The sequence below is a fragment of the Scophthalmus maximus genome, chromosome 20, assembly GCF_022379125.1.
Source record: "Scophthalmus maximus strain ysfricsl-2021 chromosome 20, ASM2237912v1, whole genome shotgun sequence".
NCBI lineage: Eukaryota > Metazoa > Chordata > Actinopteri > Pleuronectiformes > Scophthalmidae > Scophthalmus > Scophthalmus maximus.
The window spans coordinates 10,495,183-10,522,258 of record NC_061534.1 but is presented as its reverse complement, the minus strand read 5'-3'; the positions used below and the strand labels follow the sequence as shown (position 1 = coordinate 10,522,258).

The 27,076-nt window shown below is 40.2% G+C and overlaps 1 protein-coding gene across 1 annotated transcript in view; it reads left to right on the top strand.

Moving 5' to 3' along the window:
• Positions 1-27,076, top strand: part of LOC118285019 (astrotactin-2-like) — a 220,383-nt gene that overhangs the window by 80,330 nt on the left and 112,977 nt on the right. Inside the window, exons 5-7 of the mRNA XM_035608297.2 lie at positions 15,762-15,869; positions 18,162-18,308; positions 26,627-26,794. Coding sequence (XP_035464190.1) covers positions 15,762-15,869; positions 18,162-18,308; positions 26,627-26,794 — 423 coding nt within the window. The remainder of the gene's footprint in view (positions 1-15,761; positions 15,870-18,161; positions 18,309-26,626; positions 26,795-27,076) is intronic.

The window sequence follows — 27,076 nt, the reverse complement described above, 5'->3', positions numbered from 1 at the left end:
AGTTTTGAAGACAATGTCCATATTTCATTAAAAAATTTACAAAATGTATTCCAGAGAAAATCATTTGTTTTATTTAGAACATTATCAAATTTAAAAGCGCCTCCCCACATGATATGAGAAAAGATGTAACATGTGCAGTTTATCCTTTTTTGCAATTGAATTTTTACAGGTATTACACATACAGCCACACACACACACACACACACACACACACACAGGGGAACAATTTGAATCGTACATGTTGTAAAAAATACAGTCTGTGTCACTGGTCGCACCTTTATGACCAGTGAGAAATGAACGTGAAAATGAGACATAACCATTATGAGTTTACCTTCCCTTGACATTGTTACGTCATGTCACTTTGATCACTGTCTGTCAATCTATATAATCTATAGTACAATCTATAGTACTGTTGATGCAAATTACAATACTGAGTAGTTTAGCATTTAACACACCTTTACTTAGGTGAGGACTATTGATCTTATCTTTCCAGTTATGTAGCCAGCAGTTTAGTTCACATTCTTGGTTCTCTGAGACATTTCAGACGGATTTGTGCTTTCCCTGTTTGCTGTTTGACTGCAATATTAAATGGTATTTTGTTTCAATGATGCCTCTAAACTATCTGTGTAGCTCGAGTACCTTAAACTCCTGTGAAGGGCACTGCTGAGAGATGTACTCTCTGAGGGTCAATTGCAAGTGTCTCCTTTGGAAAGTCTATAATTACCGGTGAAAATGTGTCCCCAACTGGACAAACACTTAAACTGAGGAGTGAACTCTTTAAGTTGGATTGAGGTTAAAAGAGGAGAGTTAATTGCTCAGACCCCGAATGTTAGGGCCATGTTTCAAATGCATTGCCAGATTCAATCCAATTGCACCAAGCATTGGCCAAGACAAAAGTGAATTGCGATCGAACATATGCTTTTCTTTCTCATATTGCTAATCTCTGTGGACATTAATATTAATGTTGTGCAGTAGCTTGTGTTGTTTCTTTCTTTCTTTCCGTTTTGGGAAGAATTTGAGAAGAATATCACACTTGGGTTCTACTGCAAGTGCCTGCAGGGTTTTCCTCCTTATTGTAACTAATCAATAACCTTGGCAGAGTCAGATATACCAAAGCAAATGATCATTGGACATGTTACGGACAGCAGTGATACTGTGTGTGACGGGGATTTGTCTAACAAAGTAGTTTACAAGAAGTGACAGAAAGATCTTAGGCCTGGTTAATGTAATTTTAATACAAGTAGAGATCACATTTGGTGATCGGTGAGGTCTTACCCATTTTCACTTAGAAGGTCCCAGCAATTCACTCCTGTCTACTTGGAAAAAATGGAAAACACTTTTACATCTCACAGTCAAATTCTACCAGAGTATTTACTCAGGTGATGAATTGGTTTGTTCGGTAGATTGCTGATGTGTGAACACACAAAAAACCCCCAAAAACATAAAGAAGTAACACGTCAGTATTGAGAACACAAACGGCAAGTCTGCACAAGAGGGAAGCTTTTGTCCTTGACTTCCGAGGAGGAGGAGGAACAGTTGATACTGTGCAAATGTCACCCACAACAATCCTCCAAGCCAGAGAGGTGGGGGAGAAAACAGGTCACTAATGGCAAATCAGTGAGTCGGGAGAGTTTTCTGGAAAGGATATTTTTCCCTCAAATCTGTGCAGGATTGGGAACAAGAGGGAGTAGATTAGCAATATATAAACACACAGTGCCTGGTTGTCAAGTAAATCTGTCTATAGTTTACAAAACCAACTACCTTAATTAACTTGAATCACGTTTACTATATGAGGACAACAAGTCTACACATCTACCCAGCTGGAAAACTGGTAGCTTAACCCTGCAGCCGTTCATCTTTTCGTCTCTTTGGGGTCCACAAGCCTACATATTGAATGTTTGCTTTGTGCAAACAGTCCTTGATTCCTTGCAGCATATATTGCCCTACTTTATTATTTTTTCCAGCACTCGCTATACCTGGACTTTCAGAAACTGTTGCATAGGTTTTCTGGTTACAGTCACTACACTCACTTTCCAATTTGTTTTTCCATTTTGGCAGCCCCTTTTCGAAACCTCGCTGGAGGAGGTATTTCACAAAGCATAAAAAGGAAGATGTCCAGATTTAAAATCGCCACCAGCATGTATAAATTACAGATGTGAAAGTATGCACATGATATATTATAGCGATTTTAATTACTAATTCTACCTGGCTTGAAACCCAATGATATCTCATGAAACCTGGCAAACCATCAGTACAACAGTTACACTCCGTGTCTTGAGAAGGTCAAATAACTTTATGACAATCAAAAAAACAAACAAAGGAAAGCCAAATGCTGCCAAGAGGTTTGCTTGCCTATTGCTCAAACCACATATTTGTCATCATGTGACATAGGTAGATGCTGACCAGTTTTAAACGCATCCATCTTTCCAAATTATGTTTGCAGTCTTTACTCCTGCCAATCTCCCTGACGTCAGCTTGTGGTGTGTGGAATAAGCCACCTTCACTTGCCTCTGTGATAATGGCAGACAGGTTTGCACTTGAACTCAAAGACATCCATTTCAAGGCCAGCAGAGAGGCAACAAGGCAAATACTACACTACTACAAATCTTCCTCTAGCTTCCAGGTGCTTTTGAAACAGCGTTTGTTACTGTGCTCCAAAACCAGTTTTTGCACATAGAATTGGGGAAATCAAGACAGATCCCTCTGTGCCTAATGAAGATGCATACATATATGGTTAATTTGAACCAACATAAATCTTATCTAGCTATCCTGCCCAGCCATTCTTTTAACCCACGGCCATATGACAGGACAGGATTGTCCACGATGCACACACACACACACACACACACACACACACACACACACACACACACACACACACACACACACACACACACACACAAACACTCTGAAAACCTGGCCACACGGTGACAGCTCAATAGGCATGATGCCAGCACTGGGCCACAGCCTTGAGGCCACTCAGTTTTCAGAAGAGTTGGTGTGAGAGAAGAGGAGTTAACAACACTGAACTGCTCAGTTAGTGATCTCTTTCCTGCCCGAGAGAAGTTTTTTTGCATCCTGCTATCAGCGTGTATGTGGCAGCAATTTTACCAATGTCATGTCAAGATTGGGGAGAGGGTGGTTTTCATGTTGTTTTTTGTGCTTTGCGGAGTAGACCATTACAATGAGATGGACACAGAAGCGCTTTCATTTGTACGTCTACAACCCTCTGGATATGCATTTTCCAACTCTGAAGACAGTTTCTAATGATCTGGAATTGTCATGCTGTGCTGGAGGTGCTGCTGGCTATTCCACTTCCCTCTGAAGTTTGGTCAGGGGAAGCAGTTCAACCTAGATTTTTTTTTTTTTTTTTTTTTCTTTCTTCCTTGTTAAGTGCTTTGATATGACTGTGACTCTTACCCTGTTGGCCCCAATCAGCTTCTACATGGCATTATATATGTGAGGAATTGCATTTATGTTGACTTCCAGCAGATGTAATTGCCTCTCTCCCCATGCCCATTAACATAGAGGAGGTGCTGCACACCTAAACATGTTTTTGGGCTGTATACTAGATGACATCACTTTAATGTAATGAAACACAGCAATGCTGACTAAATCAGCATTTAATGAAAGGCGAATGACTCAAACTTTCTTCTGTTAAAGTCATCCTTAAGCTGCTTGGGACATCCATACTTCTCCACCAGACAAATGGCAGCTTCAGAGGATCCTTGAGGGTTAACGTCCTCCATCTCAATAAACCTGTGGCAGAGCTGCCTTGCATGCAAGTGGCAACCCACCGTGACGTCACTCATCGGTTTGTGAACAGCAATGTTGACACCCTGAGTTTAGCATTTTGGCCAGCGCCATCTTGGTTTAGGAACTGTAGCTGTGTTCCAATTCAGGGGCTGTCTCCTTTGGAGTCATCTTTTGTGACTCAGCAGTCCCCTTTCGGGGGCACCTTCCCAACGTGGCTTACAAATGCGTCCTTGGATTCCCCAGCAATGAACAATCCAACTGGTGGATTGTTCTCATCTCAACCTCAATCCCAGGATTCATTGCGCGCCAGTGACGGACCTTCGAACCGCGGGCGACTGCAGCTCCGTCGCTAGGCGACAGCAGTAAGGGTAGAACACGCCGGTGACTGCAAATAGGAAGTCCAGACGGCTGCGGTCTATGGGGCCGACAAAGGCGGGTGGCCTCTGTCTTTTGTGTTTTGTTTTTGTGTTGCTCCCCCCAAAACTTTATGCTTGGTGCTACAGTAGGTGTTTAGCATTATAATAATTGAAGCTTTGAAGTAGCACATGGAAGTAGTTCTGCGCTGTCTGATGTGTGTGTGTGTGTGTGTGTGTGTGTGTGTGTGTGTGTGTGTGTGTGTGTGTGTGTTAAGGAGGGAGATAGTGTGTGTATGTGTGTTAAGGAGGGAGACAGGTTGTGTCTGTGTTTATTTTCCGTGGTGCTTGATTCCATTCTGTGTTCAGCTCCACTTTTTCTCTAGTCCTCAATCTTCACTGCAGCCAGAACACCATGATTACAGCTGCGGATCTCCAACCCAGGGGCTTCTCTACATCATGCAGCTGATTAACTGCTAAGTCAGAGCACATACAAAGTCTGACTCAGGCTTCATGTTTTGAGTGTGAAAGACCTAGACGGAGAAAGCGACAGAAGGCAATCAAACAGTTTTCTGTCGATCCATCTGAACCAATGTCTTTAATTGATCATCTGCTCGTTTCACTGCTAATAATTTAGTGTCTACATGTGCACGCCCCCTGCTGGTAGAAGAAGATGCCAATCGCCACACGTTACACGGCAGGCAAGTGTTGATTTAAAAAAAAAAATAAATATGATAATAATCAGAATGTAACTGAACTTGTAAAGCATACATTTGCAGTGGGGCTAACTTAAGGAAGACACAACTACGCAACACACACACACACACACACACACACACACTGGTGCCCTTCTCTGCACATTGTATTTGTTTGTCGTTTCACAACTGGCAATACACTCATATTGATCATAACAATTTCAGAGTGTGTGTGTGCGTGTGTGTGTCTGTGTGTGTTTGTGAGTGTGTGTAGATGCCCCTCCAATATCAGATGCTGCTCATGTCCATGTTCAAGTCCTTCATAAAACCAAGCAAAGGCAGCCAAGTGTAAACTTCCCGATTGCAAATTGAGAAAGATTCTTTTACAGCCCACCTTTGAGTGTTGATACCGTTTCATAGTCCTTACCACATTCTTTGATACCTTGACTCAAAGAGTCTGGGGATATTGTTTGATGTTGCCTACAGCAGTTGCATTAATATTCAGGAGGCAGGTGCTTTTGGGGTGTGATCGTTTTTTGATTTCTTTTTTGCATTTTTGTGCGAAAAAAAGAGGATTTCCTTGTTATAAATTATTTAATATATATTAAAGTGTATGTATAATTAAGGGGCTTAAGGGCAAAATAAAAGACATTGCATGCATAAAAAAGTTGTAGAATATATAATCTTAACTCATGAATTGATTGATAGCCCATTGTTGTTAAAATTACACATTTTCTCATTTATCTTTCACATCCACGCTAAAATAATTGTGTCCATTTATTTCTCGCGCTTGAAAAATCTCTAATAATATTGCATACATCCTGCAGCCACTGACCTCCTCAAGATATTTGGAGGTCTTTGCCATATTATTTCCCTGTTTTTTTTTTTGTTTTTTTTTAGAATGCTATTGAAATATCTTTATGTGTACAATACTATCCATAATGTCTCCAAAGGGATTTCATCTGCGGCCAGATATAGTACCAGTGCCACACTAATAGCAGTCTTCCTGCAGTGGTTGCCTTTTAAAAAAAATCTAGGATTGCTTTTGAGATCTTATCTTATCGGGCCACAGCATGAATTATCCATTACTGGAGCTACATTACTCTAACCTTTTGACTCCCTGTGAGACAGACTGTACCAGACTGTCCTAGAGCCAGATCCACTATCTTTGTTTCCTACAAATATTGAGCAATGCAACAGTTAGAACATGCAGAGTGGATATTTTCGAGCTGCATATGCTCACAAATTGTGGAAAAAAAAATCAAGCCTCGTGGGGTTATAAATACGACCTGTCCAGGTTTCTCCCTTTCAGCATTATTTTGCTGCAGAGTCAGCTCACCGACTGAGAGCACCAGACTGTGCGTGTGTTGTCTACACTGGCCTGCTGGTTACTGAATCACTTTACAGTGGCACGCTGTTAGACTCAAACTCAAATAGATCCCAAGACAAACAACTTTAATATGATATGGAATTATGACGGTTTTGTAGAAGAAAATAATACAATTGTCACGGGTTAGTAAAAAGATGACAAAGAGGGAGTTGGGCCAGGGAAATACTCTTTCTTATATTCCAGTTTAGATGGCTGCAGTGGCAGTGCAACATTTTTTCCGAGACAGCTGCCACCCTGTGCCACCCTCGGTGCCTTTACCACTGCACACGCTGGGTGATCAGAGGTGAGAGAACAACACACAGCGGGGTGCCGTGGGCCCACCGCATCTGACATTACTCTTAATGGCCTGTCACCACTTTTCAGCAATCGCATATCTAAAAATCCCTGAGTGTTCTCCTTGCACTTTACCGTCAGCTTATTAGCTCCAGAGTTGGCAGGTGGGGTCTAGATGCCGCAGAGATGCAATAAAAAAAAAAAGGACAGACGAGTGTACAAATACTGAACCCGCCTGAGCATCAGAGCCAAGCGGTGCCTTGTTAAGCCTCCCACAATTCCAAGTCCTTTCTCTCCCAAATAGCAGGTAACCCATAAAATGGAAAGTAGTAAAATGTGTCGGTGGGGCTCATATCGTGATGGCCTCTATGTTTTATTATTATTTTATGTGTAGCAAGACTGTGTGTGTGTGGGGGGGGGGGGGGGGGGGGGGGGGGGGCTTTTAAAAATACAAAATGCACTCGCAGAGTAAAACAGTATTGATGGGGATTGTTTTGGATAGTAAACAGAGCAGTGGGAGTCTGAGGCATGAGAGTGAGAGACAAGGAGAGCTATGCCACAGTGAGATACCTGTGGGCATTGTCTACCAATATGCAGTTCCTGCATTTTTCAGCATATAGTACACGTCGACTGGGACAGAGTAAATCACAGGTTCTACCTCCTGGATTTCCTCCCTGATTTCCTGACATGCAATATTGAATCCTTTTTCCTGTGGTGCAGCATGCATTCCTAATCCAAACCCCCTCCAGCTCTGCGGTTTTGTTTGTGCTTGCTCCCGTTTTCACCGGGATAGAGCTCTATATCTCAAATCAGCATGTACATTCAAATAAAGTGTGGAATTTACACAGCAATTTTAGCTCTGATCTGATTTTAAGATGACATTTCAATGGATGCATTTAAGTTGTTTCTTTAGTCAGTCTTTGTTTTGTTTTCTTCAAGTCAATGTTAGTTTTAGTCATATTCAGTTATTTAGTCAACATTACATACATTTCGGTGTCATATCTTTATTACAACAATACTAAACTACATGTTGATATACTCGCATTTAGTGTTTAAGGTTGTCTCGTAATGCCTCATCCATAGACTTTATATAAAAATGGACAAGTCACCGGGTCTAAGTGCTTAAATCTGTCGATGAGAAAATTACTCTACTTCTCAACTGATTTCTATCTTCACTAAAAATTTTCCTAAGGAGTTTACCACTCAACCTACATATACTTTCAAGTATTTTTCAATACAGCATGATGTTCATTTAGTAAATCATGGTCCCATTTTGAGTAAAATTGACGATAAAGCACCGTGTGCATTGGGTCATGGAAAGCCTGTGATTGACAGCTTGTACCATCCAATGAGTGCAGGTCGCAAATGTAGGAGGACGTGCTGTGGACGAGCTCTCAGTCAGACCAACAGGCCACTCCCCCAAACATGGTTACTTCTGGTATTACAAAGCCAAGATGGCACAGGAAAAAAAATGTCACCTTAGAAATGGAAAAAAAAAGGTCAAAGAGGATAGCAAAGTAAACACCGTAGTTGCAAACGTGTATTCATATTTGCTCACATACATTTGTGATATATTATTCGCAAACACAACCCTGAATATGACTTTTACGAATTTGCTTTTGCAGCGTCGCAGATGATGCTCTGCATTGTAACTGCCTTATTTGCATACTCTCACTTTTGTATGAATGTAGATGCAAGCTGGTGTTGAATTTGTGTTGGAAAATATTTAGCTTTCTGATGTCAGAAAGCCTGACTGCTGAATGCAGCTGCGCCTTAATGTGATTACCAGTTGCTGAGCCATGTGGAGACGGGCGGTGCTGTCGGCTTAGGTTTCCCACAAGCACATTGTCACAGACATGCGTACTCAGACACACATGCAACATGAGTATCCGTATACAAAAGCAAATGCGCCGGTACACTGTGCACATACAAGTTGACACTTAGCTGTGAGCGTTTCAGCCGTACGTCGAGCCGATTGGTCTCGCTCAGAGAGTCACAGAAGTCACCGTGGTCAGACTTAAATTGTGAGAAGAGTCAGAATCACATGCACACATATGGAGACGGTAGCTGAGACGTGCACATACAATATTGATGAACACAAGAGAAAATGCACAAGTCACCCGTCAACCGAAATTGAATATAAGCAGATGTCCTGTGAAAGATTTTTTCTCTCCCAACCCTCACACCTTCACACACCTTTATTAAATATTATGTCTCTTAAGTTACACGGGTCACATAAAAGCACACTAACACATACACATATGGCTGCATTTCCAATGGGAAATGCAGGTTCGAGGACCTGTGTGGACAAACATGTGTATTTGAGATGTGTGTCCTGGCAGCTCAGTTCATTGAGTGCTGCTCTGTACCTAATCTCTACATAATTTATTGTACAAATCCATACACTTATTATTCCAGCCATACTCTCTGGCACTCATGCAGATTTAACAACCAGGCAGTCCCCCCAGCACATAACTCACCTGCTGCATATAGTTATTCTGCGTATGTTGTCATTGGCCCCTGGAAATCCATATTAGTCCGTCTCTGGCACACATGGTTGTGCGGTGTACTCCCACCCGCCATTACCTTTGGACGGAGTTTCACCAAATGTAAGGATCATTGCCCGGGTGAGACAAGGAAGTCTGTTTTGTGAAACAGGCTCCACAGAGGAGATACAGGAGAAATTGCAGTCTAGTCTTTAATTAGGAAGAGTATAAATCCACAAACAAAATAATTTATACTCCAGTACACGTAACTGGAGAGCGCCGGAGCACTCTCCCCCAATCTTACTCCGTAAATTTCAGCAGCAGAAAGGTCCATGAGCTGTATTTCTTGTGCTGGAGTAAAACACCGTATAGTACTACCAGAGTTTGCTGTGCGCTGGTGGAAGATGATGAGCCCTCCGTATTCATATTAAACTCAGGACCTCACCTCCCTGTTTCCCCATAACTGTTAATCGTTCTCATTAAAGGAGAGATTGGAAAACATCCTTCTTCCCTCTCTCGACTATTAGCGCGCTGTTCTCCCGAACTCAGGTACCAGTGTGTTCTTTGCCTGTGTAACAGTCGATCGTCTTACCTTCTTTAAATCCCCAACACCAAATCAAATTATTCTTGCTTCAGAACATTATTGTGACATCTTGTTCTGTTTTAGTCTGCAAGACTTTTTGTTCATATCTGCTCTCTTCTTTTTACTGCCTCTGTTATTCTCCTTTTGATATTAATGTACTGCCTCTTGGTTTTTTTTGCTGTCTACATTATCTTGCTCATTTAGCAACTGCTGTTGTTTTTTCTTCTTTTTTTATTGGGGTTATTACTTGGAAATGTTTTCATGCTCTCATGTCCAGTGTGTGTGTTGGTTGTATACAATATTTCCCTCGGATGGAGGGAAAGGGGAAGACAGATGACATTGATATGACAAAATGATTTAATGGACTTCAAGGCTTTGAAAGGGATTGTAGAAATGAGACGGCTATGCCCCCAGTAATGGAAATTTGTAGTACCAGCATGTTGGAGTTTGCCTTTAGTGTTCTGGGTGTTGATGTTTTCATGGGACTTGGCTAAGAAAGTATTACCACTGAGGGAGAGAAAAAGCAAGATCGAGACAGAGGAAAAAAACCAAACTGAAAGCGGAAGGAATGTTGTCAAAAAGGAAAGAAAGCCGTGAAATAAAAAAAAGACCCAGGGCCAGATTTCTAAAGACTTCTGCACCTTGTATCAGACGTATTCTTGTGTGGGTTATTTATCAAACCTGTGCCTTAGCCTGGAAGCACAATTCACCTGTCATCCGCATCACACACACACACACACACACACACACACACAGTCAGCTCACCTTTTGTGTCATGAGGTTTTTCTCCGTCCTTTATGCACAAGTATTTGAGGAGGGATCATGCAAATGACGTGACAGACAAGCTTTGTTGAATTTATAGTTAACTTGATTTACTGAGCTGTCTTCAATTAACGGCTGTCACTGCGACTCGCGAAGATGGAAAGAAATTTGCAAAGGCCCGTTTGAAAGAAGGTCGTGAGGAAGGAAAATTAAAATAAGTGTCCAGCTTTCTGTTCAAATGTCAATGTCAAGCAGAGAAAAAAGGTGAATACATCACACGAAGTGTGCAAAGATGTTGCTTTGACAATAATAAAGAAAGGCGGCTTCACACACCGTAACCGAGCGCAAGAAATAAGCGCAATGCCTGACCCCATTTTGTAACACAAATCAAAGAGGGATCAGAGAGTTGTGATTCACTGAGCTGCTAATTCACTTTGGCAATTGCTCTCTCTCTCGATAATTCATTTACATTTTGGCGGCGGTTTCTTTTACAAGACCATTCATTTTCTTTTTCTTGCCTTTCCATTTGTTTCCCACTACCTAAGATGTCCATGTAATTAGTCCAACTGCTGTGATTTTGCAAAGTGGAAGACTATTTTAAGCATATTTTATCATCTGGGTGAATATGAATTAAAACGTAAGTAAACATTTTTGAATATCTTTACCTCGTAAATAAGCATTTTTGCTCCCACATCATTACAATTTGACCTCAATTTGACCTCTCCTATAACACATCTGAAAGGCTCTCCGAGCTCTCGCATTATGCAATCAGCTAATTTTGTCTTTAAATCAGACACTAATCTGGTGCTGGTTCTAAGTGAAAATTTAATGGAAGGGTAATTTGTTTCGTGCTTTTAGATGTGTTCAATTAAATCAGAGCGTAAATGGAACCTTCCGTAGGTGTTAGTCTACTTCAATTTTGTGGCAACCTTTTTTTTTGTGTGCAAAACCTTCAGAGTGGAGGACGTATTTGCAAGGCGAGGATATGTTGGTCGGCTCTCATTTCATCAAGTTGTTATTGAGGTTTTTTTTAAGGTTAGGGGTTGAAGAACATAGCTTAAGTAAGTAATTTGTGTTGTTTGCTAAACTGAAAATGCAATCCACACATTTATTTCATCCAAGCTAACCTACGGTGATCACATTACACCCTTGCCTCTCTTCACTGGCTACACGCTGAGGTTAAGGGTAGGTTGATTTCATTTCACAGCCTCACATGCCCCCACTCGCATCTGAAATATGGTGGTCCTCTATATAATCGAGTGCAAACTCACATGTTGAGCTTGGCCCTCCGAAAAAGTTTCAAGTATATATATTATCTCTGAGGGTGGGGTCGTAGCAGCAGAGACATTTATCTGTAAATCTCAAGCATGCAAAAAACAGCCTGCACTCTGAAAATTATGGGTACAACCACATTCTGTGAGATTAACCAGCTATTGATCTATGGAAAGAGAAAGTGTAATTGCCTTGAAAATGCGAGACATGTCTTTTTTACATAAAAACACTTCCTCCTCAAGGTCCTGATGAAATGTGAAAACTGCATGAAGAACGTTGATGGTTGTATTGTTGTTTTAATTCAAGCCACATTCAATGATGAGATGTACACAGCTAGACATTTGAAAGACCTGAAACCACTTCACACTTATAAACTCAAGAGCTGCAAAAATAACCTTGGAGATCAGATAATTTAAATTTGCCGAAATGTTTGCCTTTTCAGTGATACATTTAATGGTGGTGTCATGACCTAGCTTTAGAAAATACATGTATTGCAATAAAGGACATTCAAATTATACTTACCAAAAAAAAGACAGGTTAATGATCGTTAATGTCATTAATCATAAATGTTCATTAAATGCAGCATTTTATGAAATAAAGATAGAGTTTTCTATCTTAATGTGTTCAGATTTGAATAACTTTTAACAAGGTGCTCTAGGTTTTCAAGGAACAGGTTTTCAAAACGACGCGTTTGTTTCAGTAAATTAAGCCTGTTTTTCATTAGATGTAACACATATTAACATATATATTCATATTCCTTAAAATGTATAAATAACACAAGATCATCAATTTATGTCTGTCTGTGTTTCCATCCACAACTTCTCTGGGCATGTTTTAACGCATTGCATAAATTCAGAACCAATTTTACACCACATTGGCTTAATTTCAGACTATCGCTCTAGATCCAACCTCACTCTCGACCTGTTTCAGTGCACCAGACCAAAAGAAAGACTACAGCTTTCTGTAGACACTTTCTTTCTTTCCTTTTTTTTACAGAGATAATAGAACTTTTAATGATGTCTACAATTAGTTACGGTGCAGACAAATGTCCATGAGTTATGGCATGAAGTGAATAAAATAACAAATTTCATCGAGCAAAGCTCAGCGTTTGCCCAGGAATTATGACTGAACAAGGACTGAAACATATGTTTCTCTATCGCAGACTTTTTTAATAAAGTAGGTAGACGTTTTGAGAAGAGCTAATTTTAAGGTGAATAAAAGCAGGCTGACAGACAATCCGTTATCCTCACTATCTGCCTGTTTTTAAAGTTTCCGTTGCCACACACTTTTTTTTGTTATTTATTGATTTGACTCTGTGAGTGTTCTAGCTTAGATATGTTTCAAAAAGTTTGTGGTTTATATTCCCCTTCAGACCCTGACAAGCTCACCCATTCTATCAAATTTGCTGTTGACAGTGTTGTTAAGTCAGTACATGCTGACCATTGATAGAAACTATTTCCCCTGTCTACATTTGAAACACAACACAGCAGCTTGGCTTGAATGTTATAGATGGTAGTCTTAGTTTTTCTGACTTTTTAAAAACTTTTTCTGATTTATCTATTATTTTATTTATTTATGTGTTTGTTACTTTGTAAATGACAGGATTTGATATAGTTAGTCGTGTAAGTATTTTGTGTTTGATAGCAACAAAGAAATGTCTTGAATACATTTTGACTTGGATAACCTGACCATATGGTTTACAGTTACTGTCTAAAACTATCTCTATCTGTCAAACCATCCTCATAATTACACTGTAATATTATAGTCATGTACAAGCAATACCAAGAAACTTTTCACTGAGAGCACTTAGGTGGAGCCATGGCCTATTATCATCCCTGTGTGTGTGTGTGTGTGTGTGTGTGTGTGTGTGTGTGTGTGTGTGTGTGTGTGTGTGTGTGTGTGAGTGTGTGAGTGTGTGTGTGTGTGTGTGTGTGTGTGTGTGTGTGTGTGTGTGTGTGTGTGTGTGTGTTTGTGTTTGTGTGTGTGTGTGTGTGTGTGTGTGTGTGTGTGTGTGTGTGTGCATGCATCTATTGGCTCTTCAAGAAGACAACATGTCATACACACCATCCCCATGGTGCATCTTCATTTGTCCATATTTCTTTTTTTCTTTTTTCTTTTTTTTTTTGCTATAGCGGTTGACACATTTCTCTTCAGTTTCTCCATCATGGCCAAGAGAAAAGCATTGATTTTCTTTCTGTCCTTTATCCCGTTTCCACTCTGGGAGATTAGGAAGAGTAATCACCATGATCCTGGGGATTATACGAAAAAACATATGTGCATCCTTGAGGTCAGATGTCATTAGCATAAAGTAATTTTATTTAAGGTGTAGCTTGAACTGTGCTCATATTAAACATGAACTTCCTTACATATATATATATATATACACACACACACGCACATATGTATATATATATATAATTGCAATTTTAATATGCCCACACAAACTGGATTTCTTTTAAAAAAAAAAGTATCATTCAGTGATTTACAATAACACTTTGCAAATCCCTCACGATTATCACTTTGTTGCCAGCCCTGCAATTTTTGCAGGAATGTGGGGTGTGATGATGCAGAGGAAAGGCAGCACAAACAAAGCCTCTTAACGCTCGCAGCCTTGTTCTTGCTATCACTCTGACTTGAATGCAGACATCCACACATATTTCACACACACACACACACACACACACACACACACACACACACACACACACACACACACACACAAACACACACACACACACACACACATACAAGTTGTGTTTGTCTACTGTCTGGTTAAGGAATACATGAGGACATCCCATGTGTCAATACATTTAGGGGCACAAATCATTCCCCAGCCACTGCAATACTCTCACACAAACACTGGTTTGCAGTCAAACACAAAGTAAAAACAGTCAAAATTCAAAATTAAACAAAATGATTCCTTTGAAAATATTAAGTAGCTTTCAAAGTTGTATTGGAGCATGTTTTTGGACATTTATAGCTGAGGTAAAATGACTGTAATGTAAGACCAGTATATGTTAGTATCATTGTTGTATTTCAGTGGAACATAACGCAGAGTATCATCAGCACATTAGTATAAATGGATGACAGGTTAGCTGCAATCTGAAGGGAACATAAATCAAAGTTATGAAAGGGATTTAAAATGCACTCCTGGAAAAGACCACAGGAAACTGGGCAAGAAGGGAACAACATAGAATCCTAGATAGGAAATAGAAATAGAGCCCGACCAATATGCATTTTCGGGAGCTGGTGACGATATATACATATGTACTTTAATCTGTCAATGACTCCTAAGATATCATTATCAAATCTTTATGACAAAGAAATGCAAGTGAAGCTTGATATTTTAGTTTAACCATAAACTTTAAACATAAACATAAATAAAAAGAAAACACAAATACAACCAAACATATAGAACTTGAATGAGGAAATAATCATAACTCATTTCACGTAAAATGTAAAATGTAAACATAAAAGCGAAATTTTCCTTCATTGTTTATTCTGTACAATACAATATTTATCATCGGTAAACATTAGCGCTGATACCGATATGTCTGTGGAAAGTTTGTATCGGCCGGTATTATCAGCCAACCCATACATCGGTCGGACTCTAGATTGAATTACTGTCATCAAACACTCACTTCAATTCAGTTTGATGCAATATAGTTTAGTCAGCTTACATAGATTTTCACAAAGCAGCTAACTAATTACTGTAAACAGTCAAAATATACTGGTTTACATCTGTATCCAATATTTAATATTAATAGATTGTAATTCAGAGGAAAAAGACTTACAAACAATGATTATTGAATTACAGTAGGTCATATTGTCATCGTCACTGCCTGAAAACATGTTCCCCTGAAACATAAATGATCTAGAAAATTGAATTGTTAGCAATGAACTGATAAGAATGCTCCCCAAACAGAATTATTTTTTTCATCGAGTGAATAAAGTGCCCCGGTTCTAAAGTGTACTTAATCCCTTTTGTGATACTGCACCACTGTAATCAAAACAATCATGACAACCCCGTGTTGATTAACTTCTATTTTTAAATCGTTCTTGGAGGTAGGTAAACACATTTTCCACCCTGTGTTTATCCCGTCTACAGTTACAGTTTTCTTTTCAGAACTGCAACCTTCATGGATTGATCGATTCTCCTTTGATTTCTGTCCACTTTCTCCTCACTGCCAGCAACTGGAGGTGTGTTTGGCCCTCAAGGGGAATCGGGGTCGGAGCCTGAAGATGACAGCCAAATGAAGTTTTACACAGAGCAGCACAGGGGACGGAGGCGCGGCAAAGGTGAGAAGAAATGCAGGCATACTTCTTTGTGTACCGTTATGAATGTTTAAGCCAATGACACTCGAAGCCGATGGAGGCTCGGGGAGGAGTCAAATAGCTTTGATGAGAGCATGATTTTGACTCCCCTTCCCACATTTTGATATGTGATAGTGAAGACTGTGTTTAGATTTTGCATTTGTGTGTGTTTGAGTGACCTCGAGGAAAATGTAACACTAAGTCTGTGTCCACTTGGGTGTCTAGTGATTGAGAAGTAATGGAAATCAGAGTGCTTCTATTACTTTCCATGCCAAACAGTTCTCTGTCACTTAGCACTGTCAGCACTGTTGTTGTTGCTATTATCATTACTGTTAAATGCGCCTCGTCCTTTTTAGCTAGCTAGGGCAGGATTAGACTCTTTATTGACCTGACGTCTCTCAGGCAGAACTTCCTTTCATGCTTGAGCTCATTTGAGGAAAACCTGAATGGTAAAAAACACTAATAATATTAATTATTTTATGTATATCGCACCTTTCAGATAAGAATGCTCCCCAAAACAGCCTTATTTTTTTTATCAAGTGAATAAAGTGCCCCGAATCTAAAGTGTACTTAATCCCTTTTGTGATTTTTTTTGTAGACTTTTAAAATTGTATTAATTGTACCATCAATCACGGAAAAAAAATAGAAAGTGCTTGGTTGTATGGTTGGAGAGGACCCTGTCTAAATTGTTTGTTCCTGTTTAAGTGGACACTTAGATTTTATTAGAAAAGGCCTTGTGGGTAGACAGTTGAAGAGACATAAAGCCAATGGTTGTGATCTGTGTAAAAATTACAGCCCGTGTAAAGAGGCTGGGCTACCTTTAGAAGATGGGCAGGGAAATAGAGAAATGAAAGATAAAAGATTGCTTCCAATTAGCTTTTGCATTTGTTTAAGATTCCCTCGTGTATTGGCAGGGCGGGTTTGTCGTCACTTATGTGTTGCATTCGTCTGCATGTCCATTGCGTTGTGAGCATTTTCCCTGACAAGTTGCATGACGGCATAGACTAGGTGTTTGGTTTGTGGCCACATAGTAAGTGTTTGCCACCGTGAGCGCACATGCTTTTGTCTACTCAGTAGGCTTTTATAGTAATTGAGGAACCCCTTTACATTCCCAATGACACTGCCCACACCCCAAAGGGATTAGCTGCCCTTCCATTTTTGCTGTAGACAGCTGTTGTTCATGTCCCTTCACAACACTGTGCCTGTGGAAGACGTGCAATTCAGCACGGATGGATTCATTATCCTCACTTTGTCTCCCCTGCTTTTGACCTTGGGCCGCATCCCACTATTTCCAAACTTCTGTCAAGAGTTTCCAGGTCTCCCTTGTCATCATTTTTATGGTGGTGGGTTGTTTCGGTTCCATCCATTTGACCGGTTTCACATTCCACCCTTGATAGATTAAGTCACACTTAACTTTGAAAACCACACTGTTGGTCAAAAGAAATGTAACACATCTTGTTCACAATGCATCACTTCACCAACGGAGACATTTGCTACCAACGGAGTTCCTCTGCTTTGAACAGGAAAACAACAATAGCCTTACTCTTACTATTGCCTTTTACAACAGACCTTCACAGTTCAGGGTGCACTCTGAGCAGCTCTATCCCTACTGACTATTCACTCATTTTCTGAAGGCTGCAGATTGCTGACAGATTGTGGGATATCTCCAGTGTGTAGTGGTCAGAACATGTTAAACGGTCAAACATTAAGTGAGAATATTGCCACCAATACAGCACCTAACCACGCTTATATCCCAGCAATTCTCCTTTCAGCCGGCTGACGTCTCTCCCGTGATAAATATCAGTAGACAAGAGGTTAAGCGGCTAATTTCATTCCCCATATTCTGGCTTGGAATAGGGGAGACCTGACAGAGCCAAAGGGCAACCACAACAACCCATCTATAACACTGTCAGTGGCAATAAGATCATACATCACACCGGCAAATGAATCTGGGCTCGGGTATTCTAAATCATCTTTTACTTACTCATGCTGAACTTGAACCCAGGTGAAATTCATAAATCAGAAGCACAATTAACTTTATTCTCAAGGATTTTGGGAGGTTTGCCAAAGCGTTGCACTTAAGTGGATGATTTAGTTGTAGGTGACCGTTACATGTCTGCTTATCTTGTGTCTGTGTGCAAAAGTAAGACGCTGTCACTCGCTGTCAAGGATTGTCAAATGTAGTCATATGTTCAACACCCTGACCGAAACAAAAAAAAAGCTTCTTTAAAAATGTTCATCGTTTTTTTCTCCCTCTCTCTCTTTCTCTACCTTTAGGCCACCCACACAGTCCTCTGAATAAGGTCACGCTGACGTTGATTACCATCAGCACATGTGCCATTGCCATTGTCTATGCTACGCAGGATTCCTGCCCCCTCACTGTCAAGGTCACCCTCCATGTGCCTGAGCATTTTGTCGCGGATGGTAAGTGCAACACATTCATTAGACCTTGGCAGAATATTCAACTAAAGGAATATCCAGAAGAAAAAAAAGAAAGAAAAAAAAATCCACTTTAACTAACTTAGCCCTGTGGTTTTTTTTTTCAATGTTTTTGTTTTTGTCTTATTACCTCAGGCCAAGAATGTTACATTTTCACCCCTGAATGTTTTTGTATTTGTCACTATGATTAAGCTAAAAATACGGAATTAACTTGAATCAAACTTGGTGGAAAGATGGGACATAGGCCAAGGAGGAACACATTAAAATTTGGTGCAGATCCAGTGAATCGGATTGATCCAGGATTTTTTCATTTTTTTTACCACTTTCGTTAACTTTTGCGCTCTACTGAGTGCCATCAAAGTTTTAATTGAAACTTTATATGATGCGAATTACCCAGAAGCTCTCATGTCTCACAAACTTGAATGTCCATTTGGCATAGTCTTTGCAGTAAAGGGGGGAAAAAAAATAAATACTGGCTACGGGCAAGAAACTTTAATAATACTAAATGACATTGGTCAAGTATCTGTCTGGTGACAGAGCTATACATATATATTGTAGTAGTAGTGGTATTGTAGAGTTGAGCTTGGCGTTAAAAAAAGATTTCAATCTTTTTCTCAATAACCACTATCCACCACGGTACACCTTTTGTTGTCTCCAGCCATGATGGAATAGAGTTGTCCTTCGGCAGCACATTGTGTGGATGATTGTAGCTCCATGCTGTTGTTAAGTGGGGGAAAATATAAAATTATATTACTCAGAAGTCTAATGTCAGTAAGAACTGCTAATGGACCAAGGACAGCTCAGCATGTGTCCCCTGTCTATTTACAAATGGTAAATTATCTAACCCTTCAGCCGTGATTCGTGTTTTTTTCAATTTGCACGCTTTTCCGTGTAAATGCCCCCTCTGTTCCACTACAAAAAGTACAAAAAGACACTGTCCAACAAAGTAGTGAATCGTGCAACCCCCCAAAATTAGCAAATTTTGCCACAGTAAAAGCCCACACACGGAAAGCTCTTAATGAAAACAAAAGAACGATTTATCACCACCGCGAACAACTGAGCGGCATTTTTCGCCATAGGGCTGATGAACAGCGGTGTGTTCAATAACGTGGTTGTTTTGTCTGTTTGTCTTGGCAGCGAGAGCTTTCAATACGCAGAGGTTTTCAGGCTGCAAACTGCAGAGTGGAATATTAAAGCCCTTTTATGGTTTGACCTTTTTCTGTTAAGGTAACATGACAAACATTCTATTCAACTATTGTGACCACCCCAAGGTTCTTTTTTTCCTATTTTATTCATGCCACATAGCAAACGGCTCTGTATGGCATACAAACAAGCTATTTGCTGCAAAGCCAAAATTATGTCAAAGAAGTAGAATAGATCGAGCCTGGACTTGCACGTGTTCGACAACATGTAAAGCACATACAACAAAATGCTTTCAAAGTAAATGCAAATCAACTAGGATAAAATAAGTATGTAGGGATGGCTGCCCAGATGACTGCTTAGGGAGATGCACATTTGAGTCTGTTTTAAATTTCTTTCCAGTTATGGAATGATTGTAGAATGAGTCTGTGTTGGCAAGATGCTGCAGTATAAACCTCAGTGGCAAGAAAGGGAGGGGGGAAATGGAAAATGTGCAAGGAGTTAAGGGAAGTAAGAGGGAGTGAAGAGCCGGGGCAGTTTAGCTAATGATTGCCCTATCTCTGAATGTGAGCGTTCACACATCAGTCGATCAGGTGCTCTTGCAGTCAGGGCCTCATTTCTAGTCCTCCCACACACACCTGGAATTTGTGTGCCAGTGCACACACGATGGAAATGGAAATGTACAGAAGATGTATACTGTTAAATAGAAGGGTATTTTTATGTGAGTCAGTATCGGGTTGACCAGACACACAATCAAATTACACATCACACAAAAAATTATATTTCTGTCATTCACATCATAACACCATTGAGCGTAGTGTGTGTCGAGTCTGTCCATAACAAACTCGAGTCCATCTCAAAATAGCTCTATAAATGCTGTTAATTTGGATATGGATGTGTTAAGTTTATGTACAGTAATTATTGATTGATTTCGGTGACCTCCTAAACCTGCGCTACCACTACTAACCGAGGCAAAGTTTCCAGTTAGACACAATAATTATCTTTAAAGTTTTGGATATGCCTCGAGCTGCCCTTTGACCTGATGCTCATTCCACTGATTTTATAACAGCTATGATGATATTATTTACTTGAGAATGCATTATTACCCTGCGCGCCTACATAGCTGGATGCATGGTTTGGGCGGTCAAAACACACCCATCATTTAAGATGTTTAGTTTAACACTTCTAACTGTGCTGGTAGAATAAAAAACAAAACAAAAAAACGGTAGTTCATCTTTACAAAAACAAGTCTATTTACCATGTTTTGGCTTATAAAACAGTACCATTACAAAGTGTAGTGTACACATCCTATACATCAGTGCTCCTCTGGTTAAGGCTTTATGAACCAAAGCACATTCTTATAGGAAGTAGAGTGAGTCGTAGATCGTTTGATCCCCGACTCCTCCAAGTGTCTTTGGTCAAGACAAAGACAGCAAGAGGGCAATCAATCGATAAAATTAATATATAAATAGTGTATATAGTATATACAATGCAGGGTATGCATCCCCCTTCCAATGCTTTTCATTTTAATTCTGATGACCCCGTGCCCTTCCCTTTAGTGCAACCCCCATCGCTCCACATCAGGTAAAACTGACTGAACATGGTTTGTGTGGTGTTTCTTACGTATTGATTTGGTCTCTCTCTTTCTCTTAAGAAAAAATAAATGAAAAATCTTTGTTTAATTGTGGTAACAGTGTATTCTGAGGGAACTATGATAAGGCTTTGCGACTTTAAGTTTTGTTTTTCCCCTGTAAATTCTGCACCCCGCGTGTCCTGGAATGGGACACCCGAGGCAGAGCAGATATGGGAAAAACGCGTCTTTAACGCAGCAGTCTGGCAGGCGTACAGTCGGCAGCAGGCAGGCAGTCAGAGCAAACAAAACAAACCAACAAGCACGCGCGAGAGACAAACAAATCGAACCAATCCTGCCACTCCACGCACGGTAGAAGTTAAGTCAGGATAGGAACCGGGAGGCAATAAAAAGTACGAGAACGACGTTGCTGCACGGCATCACAAACAGCATCATCTGACATACAGGACGTGTGAGCTGCCCTCGACAAAAGGCTCTCTGCATACTGGAGAAAATAATAAGTGACAGGAGGCAGGTGAACAGGCAGGTGATGAGGCCGGGCATCTCTATGAGCAGCAAACTCAACAAGGGGCGACGAGCAGACAGATGAGATTTGGCAGGCGATGGTATACAGAAACGAAAACACCGAAATGAATGTCTAAGTAGGTTCAGCGGGATGAGCAGGATAGCTGTCGAGAATCATCCTGTCCTTTTTTCATTTTTTTCCCCGTTATTAATCCTGAAGAGATTAATACTGTGGCCCTCAAAAGTGTAAAGATTTATTTATATTCATATAAATGCATACTTCCTTAAAGTCTAGTAAAAGAGAGTGTATGTGGTAACAAAGTGTAACAAATAATAAATGGATAAGTTATGACGAATAAGAAAGCAGTCTATAGATATCAGAAAGACACACCAAAATGTACATTAGAGCACAGAAAAAAAGTATTTTAAACCAAAACCAGATATAGGGAATATTATCATGTCAAATAAGTGTCAGTAAGTGAATCCCAAAACAGTTGAAAAAAGGGAATTAATCGAGCGAAGCAGTTTTTATCTCACTCAATTCACAATATGCACTGCAGAATTCCCCACAATCAGCAATGGTGTGTACCACTCTTGAGTTTCCCAGGGACCTGATTTCTTTACAGGTCACTGGGAAAAAACAACCCATAATGTAACAACTACCTCCTCACGGTCAGGAGCTGAAGCCATTCGATTTCTCCACTCTCTCAGAAAATGAGGGCTGCTGCCAGTTCTGCTCACCAAACTGCAGCAATGCAGGAGAAAAATGCGTAGAGATGTAGCAATCATCTCTGCTCAGTTTGACCTGAGAGGGTCTTTGTTTTTGTGGAGCGCCTTTTGGAGAGTTTGTGTGTTTCAACCTTTTGGCGGGCAAAGGACTACAAGCACAATGGCAGCCGATGTCGTTTTTATAAGATCATTCATGTACAGCATGACTTCGCCATAAGAGTTAGACGCACCTCAGCTTGAGCTTTTAGCGCAGGGGTGGGGGAACCTTTTATTACACTGAACAAAATTACAAACGCAACACTTTTGTTTTTGCCCCCATTTTTCATGAGCTGCACTCAAAGATGTAAGACTTTTTTCTATGTACACAAAAGGCTTATTCCTCTCAAATATTGTTCACAAATCTGTCTAAATCTGTGTAAGTGAGCACTTCTCCTTTGCCGAGATAATCCATCCACTTCATAGGTGTGGAATATCAATATGCTGATTAGACAGCATGATTATTGCACAGGTGTGCCTTTGGCTGGCCACAATAAAAGGCCAGTCTAAAATGTGCAGTTTTATCACACAGCACAATGCCACAGATGCCGCAAGTTTTGAGGGAGCGTGCAATTGGCATGCTGACTGCAGGAATGTCCACCAGAGCTGTTGCCCGTGAATTGAATGTTCATTTCTTTACCATAAGCCGTCTCCAAATACAGTAAAACTGCACATTTTACAGTGGCCTTTTATTGTGGCCAGCCTAAGGCACACCTGTGCAATAATCATGCTGGCTTATCAGCATCTTGATATGCCACTTCTGTGAGGTGGATGGATTATCTCATGCTCACTAACACAGATTTAGACAGATTTGTGAACAATATTTGAGAGAAATAAGCCTTTTGTGTACATAGAAACAATCTTAGATCTTTGAGTTCAGCTCATGAAAAATGGGGGCAAAAACAAAAGTGTTGCGTTTATAATTTTGTTCAGTGGTATGAAGGGTCATTTTAATTTCCAGAGAATTCTCCGAGGGTCATACTACGTTATTGCACACATATATCACACAGACCTCTCCAACGCAATAGCCTGAGCGGCTTCTCAAGGGTGAAGCGTGCTCACAGCTGCTTTTAGCCAACAACAGCAACTTGCTCCAACAAATCCCCACCTTCGGAGGGGCCACGCATGACTTGCAAAGACAAGTATTCCTCACTTTTCATCAAACTCTGCAGTGATCCCACACACAAAAGTTAAGAGTTGGGCATCGTTTATTTTGTCTGTTGTTTCATTGCTGATCTTAAAGACAAACGCTTCACTTGACTTAACTTCATCCGAGCACATTTCCCTTACAATTCATCTAGTTTTGCTACATGTTTCTGTGATGTGTTTCAACTGTAATGAAGCTTGACATCAGCCTTTTGCATCACTGCGACCGCATCGGATGTAAACTAGGCACTCTTTCCTCTTTCACTTTTTCCATCCACTTTTCTTTTCTTGACAGTCGCTTAAGTGTTTCCTTCACCCTGACTGTGATCTTGCAGGCATACAGTCAGAAGGGATCACCCTGAAGGACACCCTTTTCCGCTATTCTATGTTATTTTGTCGTCATAAGTATTGTTTTGTATTTCTGAGTCACGCTGTTTTGTATTCACGAGCTGTCTTGTGAGATGGGTAGACGTTTCCCTCCCCGTCTTAGTCCGTACTATAGGTACAACAAAATGATGGCTACAAGCAGTGCTATTGAGGGCCAGACAGCCTACCCGTTTTTGGTCTATACAGTCCAGATGGCTCCCTTCAAATTTGCCAATAGTCAGAAAATAAAACTTTCAACATACCAAGTTTATTTTTGTAAAACTTTGTGTTGCTCAGACTGTCCCGGTGCCAAGGGGAGGAGAGGCAGCTGGCGATTTTGTGTGTAGGATGAGTTTGTGTCTTCTATTAGGGAATTTGGAGCACCTCGGATTTTAAGAAAGAAAAGGGAAGGGGAAAAAAGAGAATAGATGAGGCTTGGAAAATAGTTCCTTTTATCTGTCGCACAATGCAAGAGCCGAGCATTTTGTGTGAGATATTTGTATTGAGGTTTGCATTTTACTGCAGGGCATTGGCCCTGCTATTTAGTTTTTTTCTGTGACTCAGATGATTGCTGGCTACAGTCTAAGCTTTTTTTTTCCATCTGTTTTAAACCTCTCTTTATAAAACTGGTCTGCGGACCACCAACACAGGGTTTCACGTCATGAAACAGAATGAATGTGTGAATCATTTTTAATCTCACAATAGCTCTCTTTGTGTCTTTGCCAAGTTTTTAAAACGCATTTTAAATTCACTTTGACACAGAAGTGCGTGCTTGCTGCTCTGAAAGCGGCTGCGAATGTCCCTTCCACGACCGAGCTGATTACGCAATATAGCTGTATGAGAATCTCTGCGTTCACCAGAGAGCAACGGCGCAGGTCCCCTTTGGAAGCAGAAGTCATTGGCATCAATTAGGGATAACCTTGTTCAGTGATCAGAGTTTAACGATTGGTCTGGGAGCAGTAAGAAGGAAAGGTAAATCAGCGTCAATGAGCGTAGTGTTTACCAACTGACTCGTGAAAGCCTTTTAGCCCCTGTACTGCAATTACCAGGGAAATCCCATCAATACACACATTATAGGTCTTAATTTTCTCATTTAAATTCAGCCTGGTCAGGATGGGAATTAGAATTACAGTGGAAACAAAAGAATTAGCTGCTTTCTAATTGGTTTTAAAATGGAAAAGGAGCTCTTGCAAAATGCCAAACAACCAAAACCCATTGTGTATCGTTTTATGGTTGTTGTGATGTTTTGTTTTTTTTCTCCAACAAAACTATTTTAACTTGTGTGGTGACCAGACGTCCCGAAACGTTCAGGACAGTCCTGGAATACAAGCAGTTGTCACAAAATCCCAAATCATGTCCTGATTGTTCCGAAAAATTAGACTAAACCAGAGTTTTGATTAGTTATAAATAACCTAATATAACATTAAATCCTGATCGTTGTGAAACCCTTTTGGTGTCACCTTGCAGCCAGCTCGACATTGGTTACAGCGATGTGTGTTGTGACAATCATTGAGTTTAACTTTCAAGACAATAACTGAACTTTGCTTTCTTCCTCAGGCAGTATTTCTTCTGTACACATGCTGGTCATGGCGAAGCGAAACACAAATTCAATTCACCCTCCTCTACAACCGGAGGAGGGTTGCCATGAACCCAACTACCCATGGTGTCACCGCACCTGAGGCTGAATGAACCAGAAATAACGCAGACAACAACATGAATAACATAACAGAACATGAATTGGAACACACAATGATGAATGAACTTGTAACACAACACAACACGTACAAATGCAAAATTGCTCAAGCACCCTCAGGCGGAAGACCCGGCTTCTGTAAGCCACGTTACTCGGGACGCCTCAGTATCCTACATGGATTATTGCTGTTTTCTTAAAAAAATAACAACAACAAAAAAATTCTTTGTACAGTAGTACCACAAATTAATAAACAGCTACAGCGAGTGCGGCATTATGACATTGTTTAATTTACAAAATAACGGAGGGAAATTAAACCCGGTGCCCAGGGACCTGCTCCTGCCAAACAGTCAAAAATGAAATGCTGCTGCAGGTACCGGGAGGAGTAGGGAGGGAAATATCAATGGATTACTGCTGCCTTACAAGATGCACACAAGTCTGCAGGAAGGAGTGTGGTGTTTCAGAAGGAATGGTCAGGGAATGGTCTTTTCCCATTTTTTTTCTTCTAGTGGAGAAGCTGCAGTTGCAAGGACAGGGAAAGTGCATGGAAAGGAGCGCTCTGACACGTGCACGTGCACAGACAAATGCAGGCGCATGAAATGAAAGAAAAGATGGCCTCATTAAATATTATTTTGTTACAGATGTTATGGTTAATGATTTACACACTGTTATAGTTACAACACAGTCATAGTTTACTTTTATCACTTTCATGAAACATAATTAATTTAAATTATTAAATAATTTTAAGTTTATTGTTATGGATAGTCTCAATTAATTAGAAAACATTAAAGCACAGTCATTGTGTTTGTTTGTTTCTCTCTTTTCATGACAGACACTTGAGTTAATGAATACAAATAAATTGTTTTTATTTTATTTTATGTTAAGGTTGGGATCATAATTCATACACTGGTCCACATATAGCACAGTCATTTGTTTTATTCCCGAATGACAAACATAGGAATTCATGAATAAAAATAAATTGACTAACTGTCCATTGCCACTGTGACCACGTGATCTCGCCCAACCCCCAAAATCCCCTGTCGTGAATTTCACCCCATTCTCATCTTGTCACCCTTTTATCTTGTGTTTTTTTTTTTTCAGGAAGTAGTTTTGTGGTCAGCATGGGCAGCTTCCTGGATGTTTCTAATTGGCTGAACCCAGCCAAGCTAACTCTCTACTATCAGACCAATTCATCCACGCAGTGGGTGAGGGACTACTGCGGCCAGAGGACGACCGAGCCCTGCGAGCAGATCTGTGACCAGGACACAGGTTGGTGCATATACAGTATACCTACAGACATGCACATGCTGGGATCTATCTGTTGAGCAATCCATATATTATTATTTTTTATTATTACAGACTACGGAGACCTCTTTACCTCCATTATATATAACATTTGTTCAGTGGCAGAAAGAGGTAGAAATACATAGATACATATAAATACATAGTCAAAGTCACAACCTCCTAATTTGAGCAATTATTATCAAATATTTAAAATTGACGAAATACATAGTTAATTTTGTGGTTTTTTTATTTCTATTTTTGGTACTA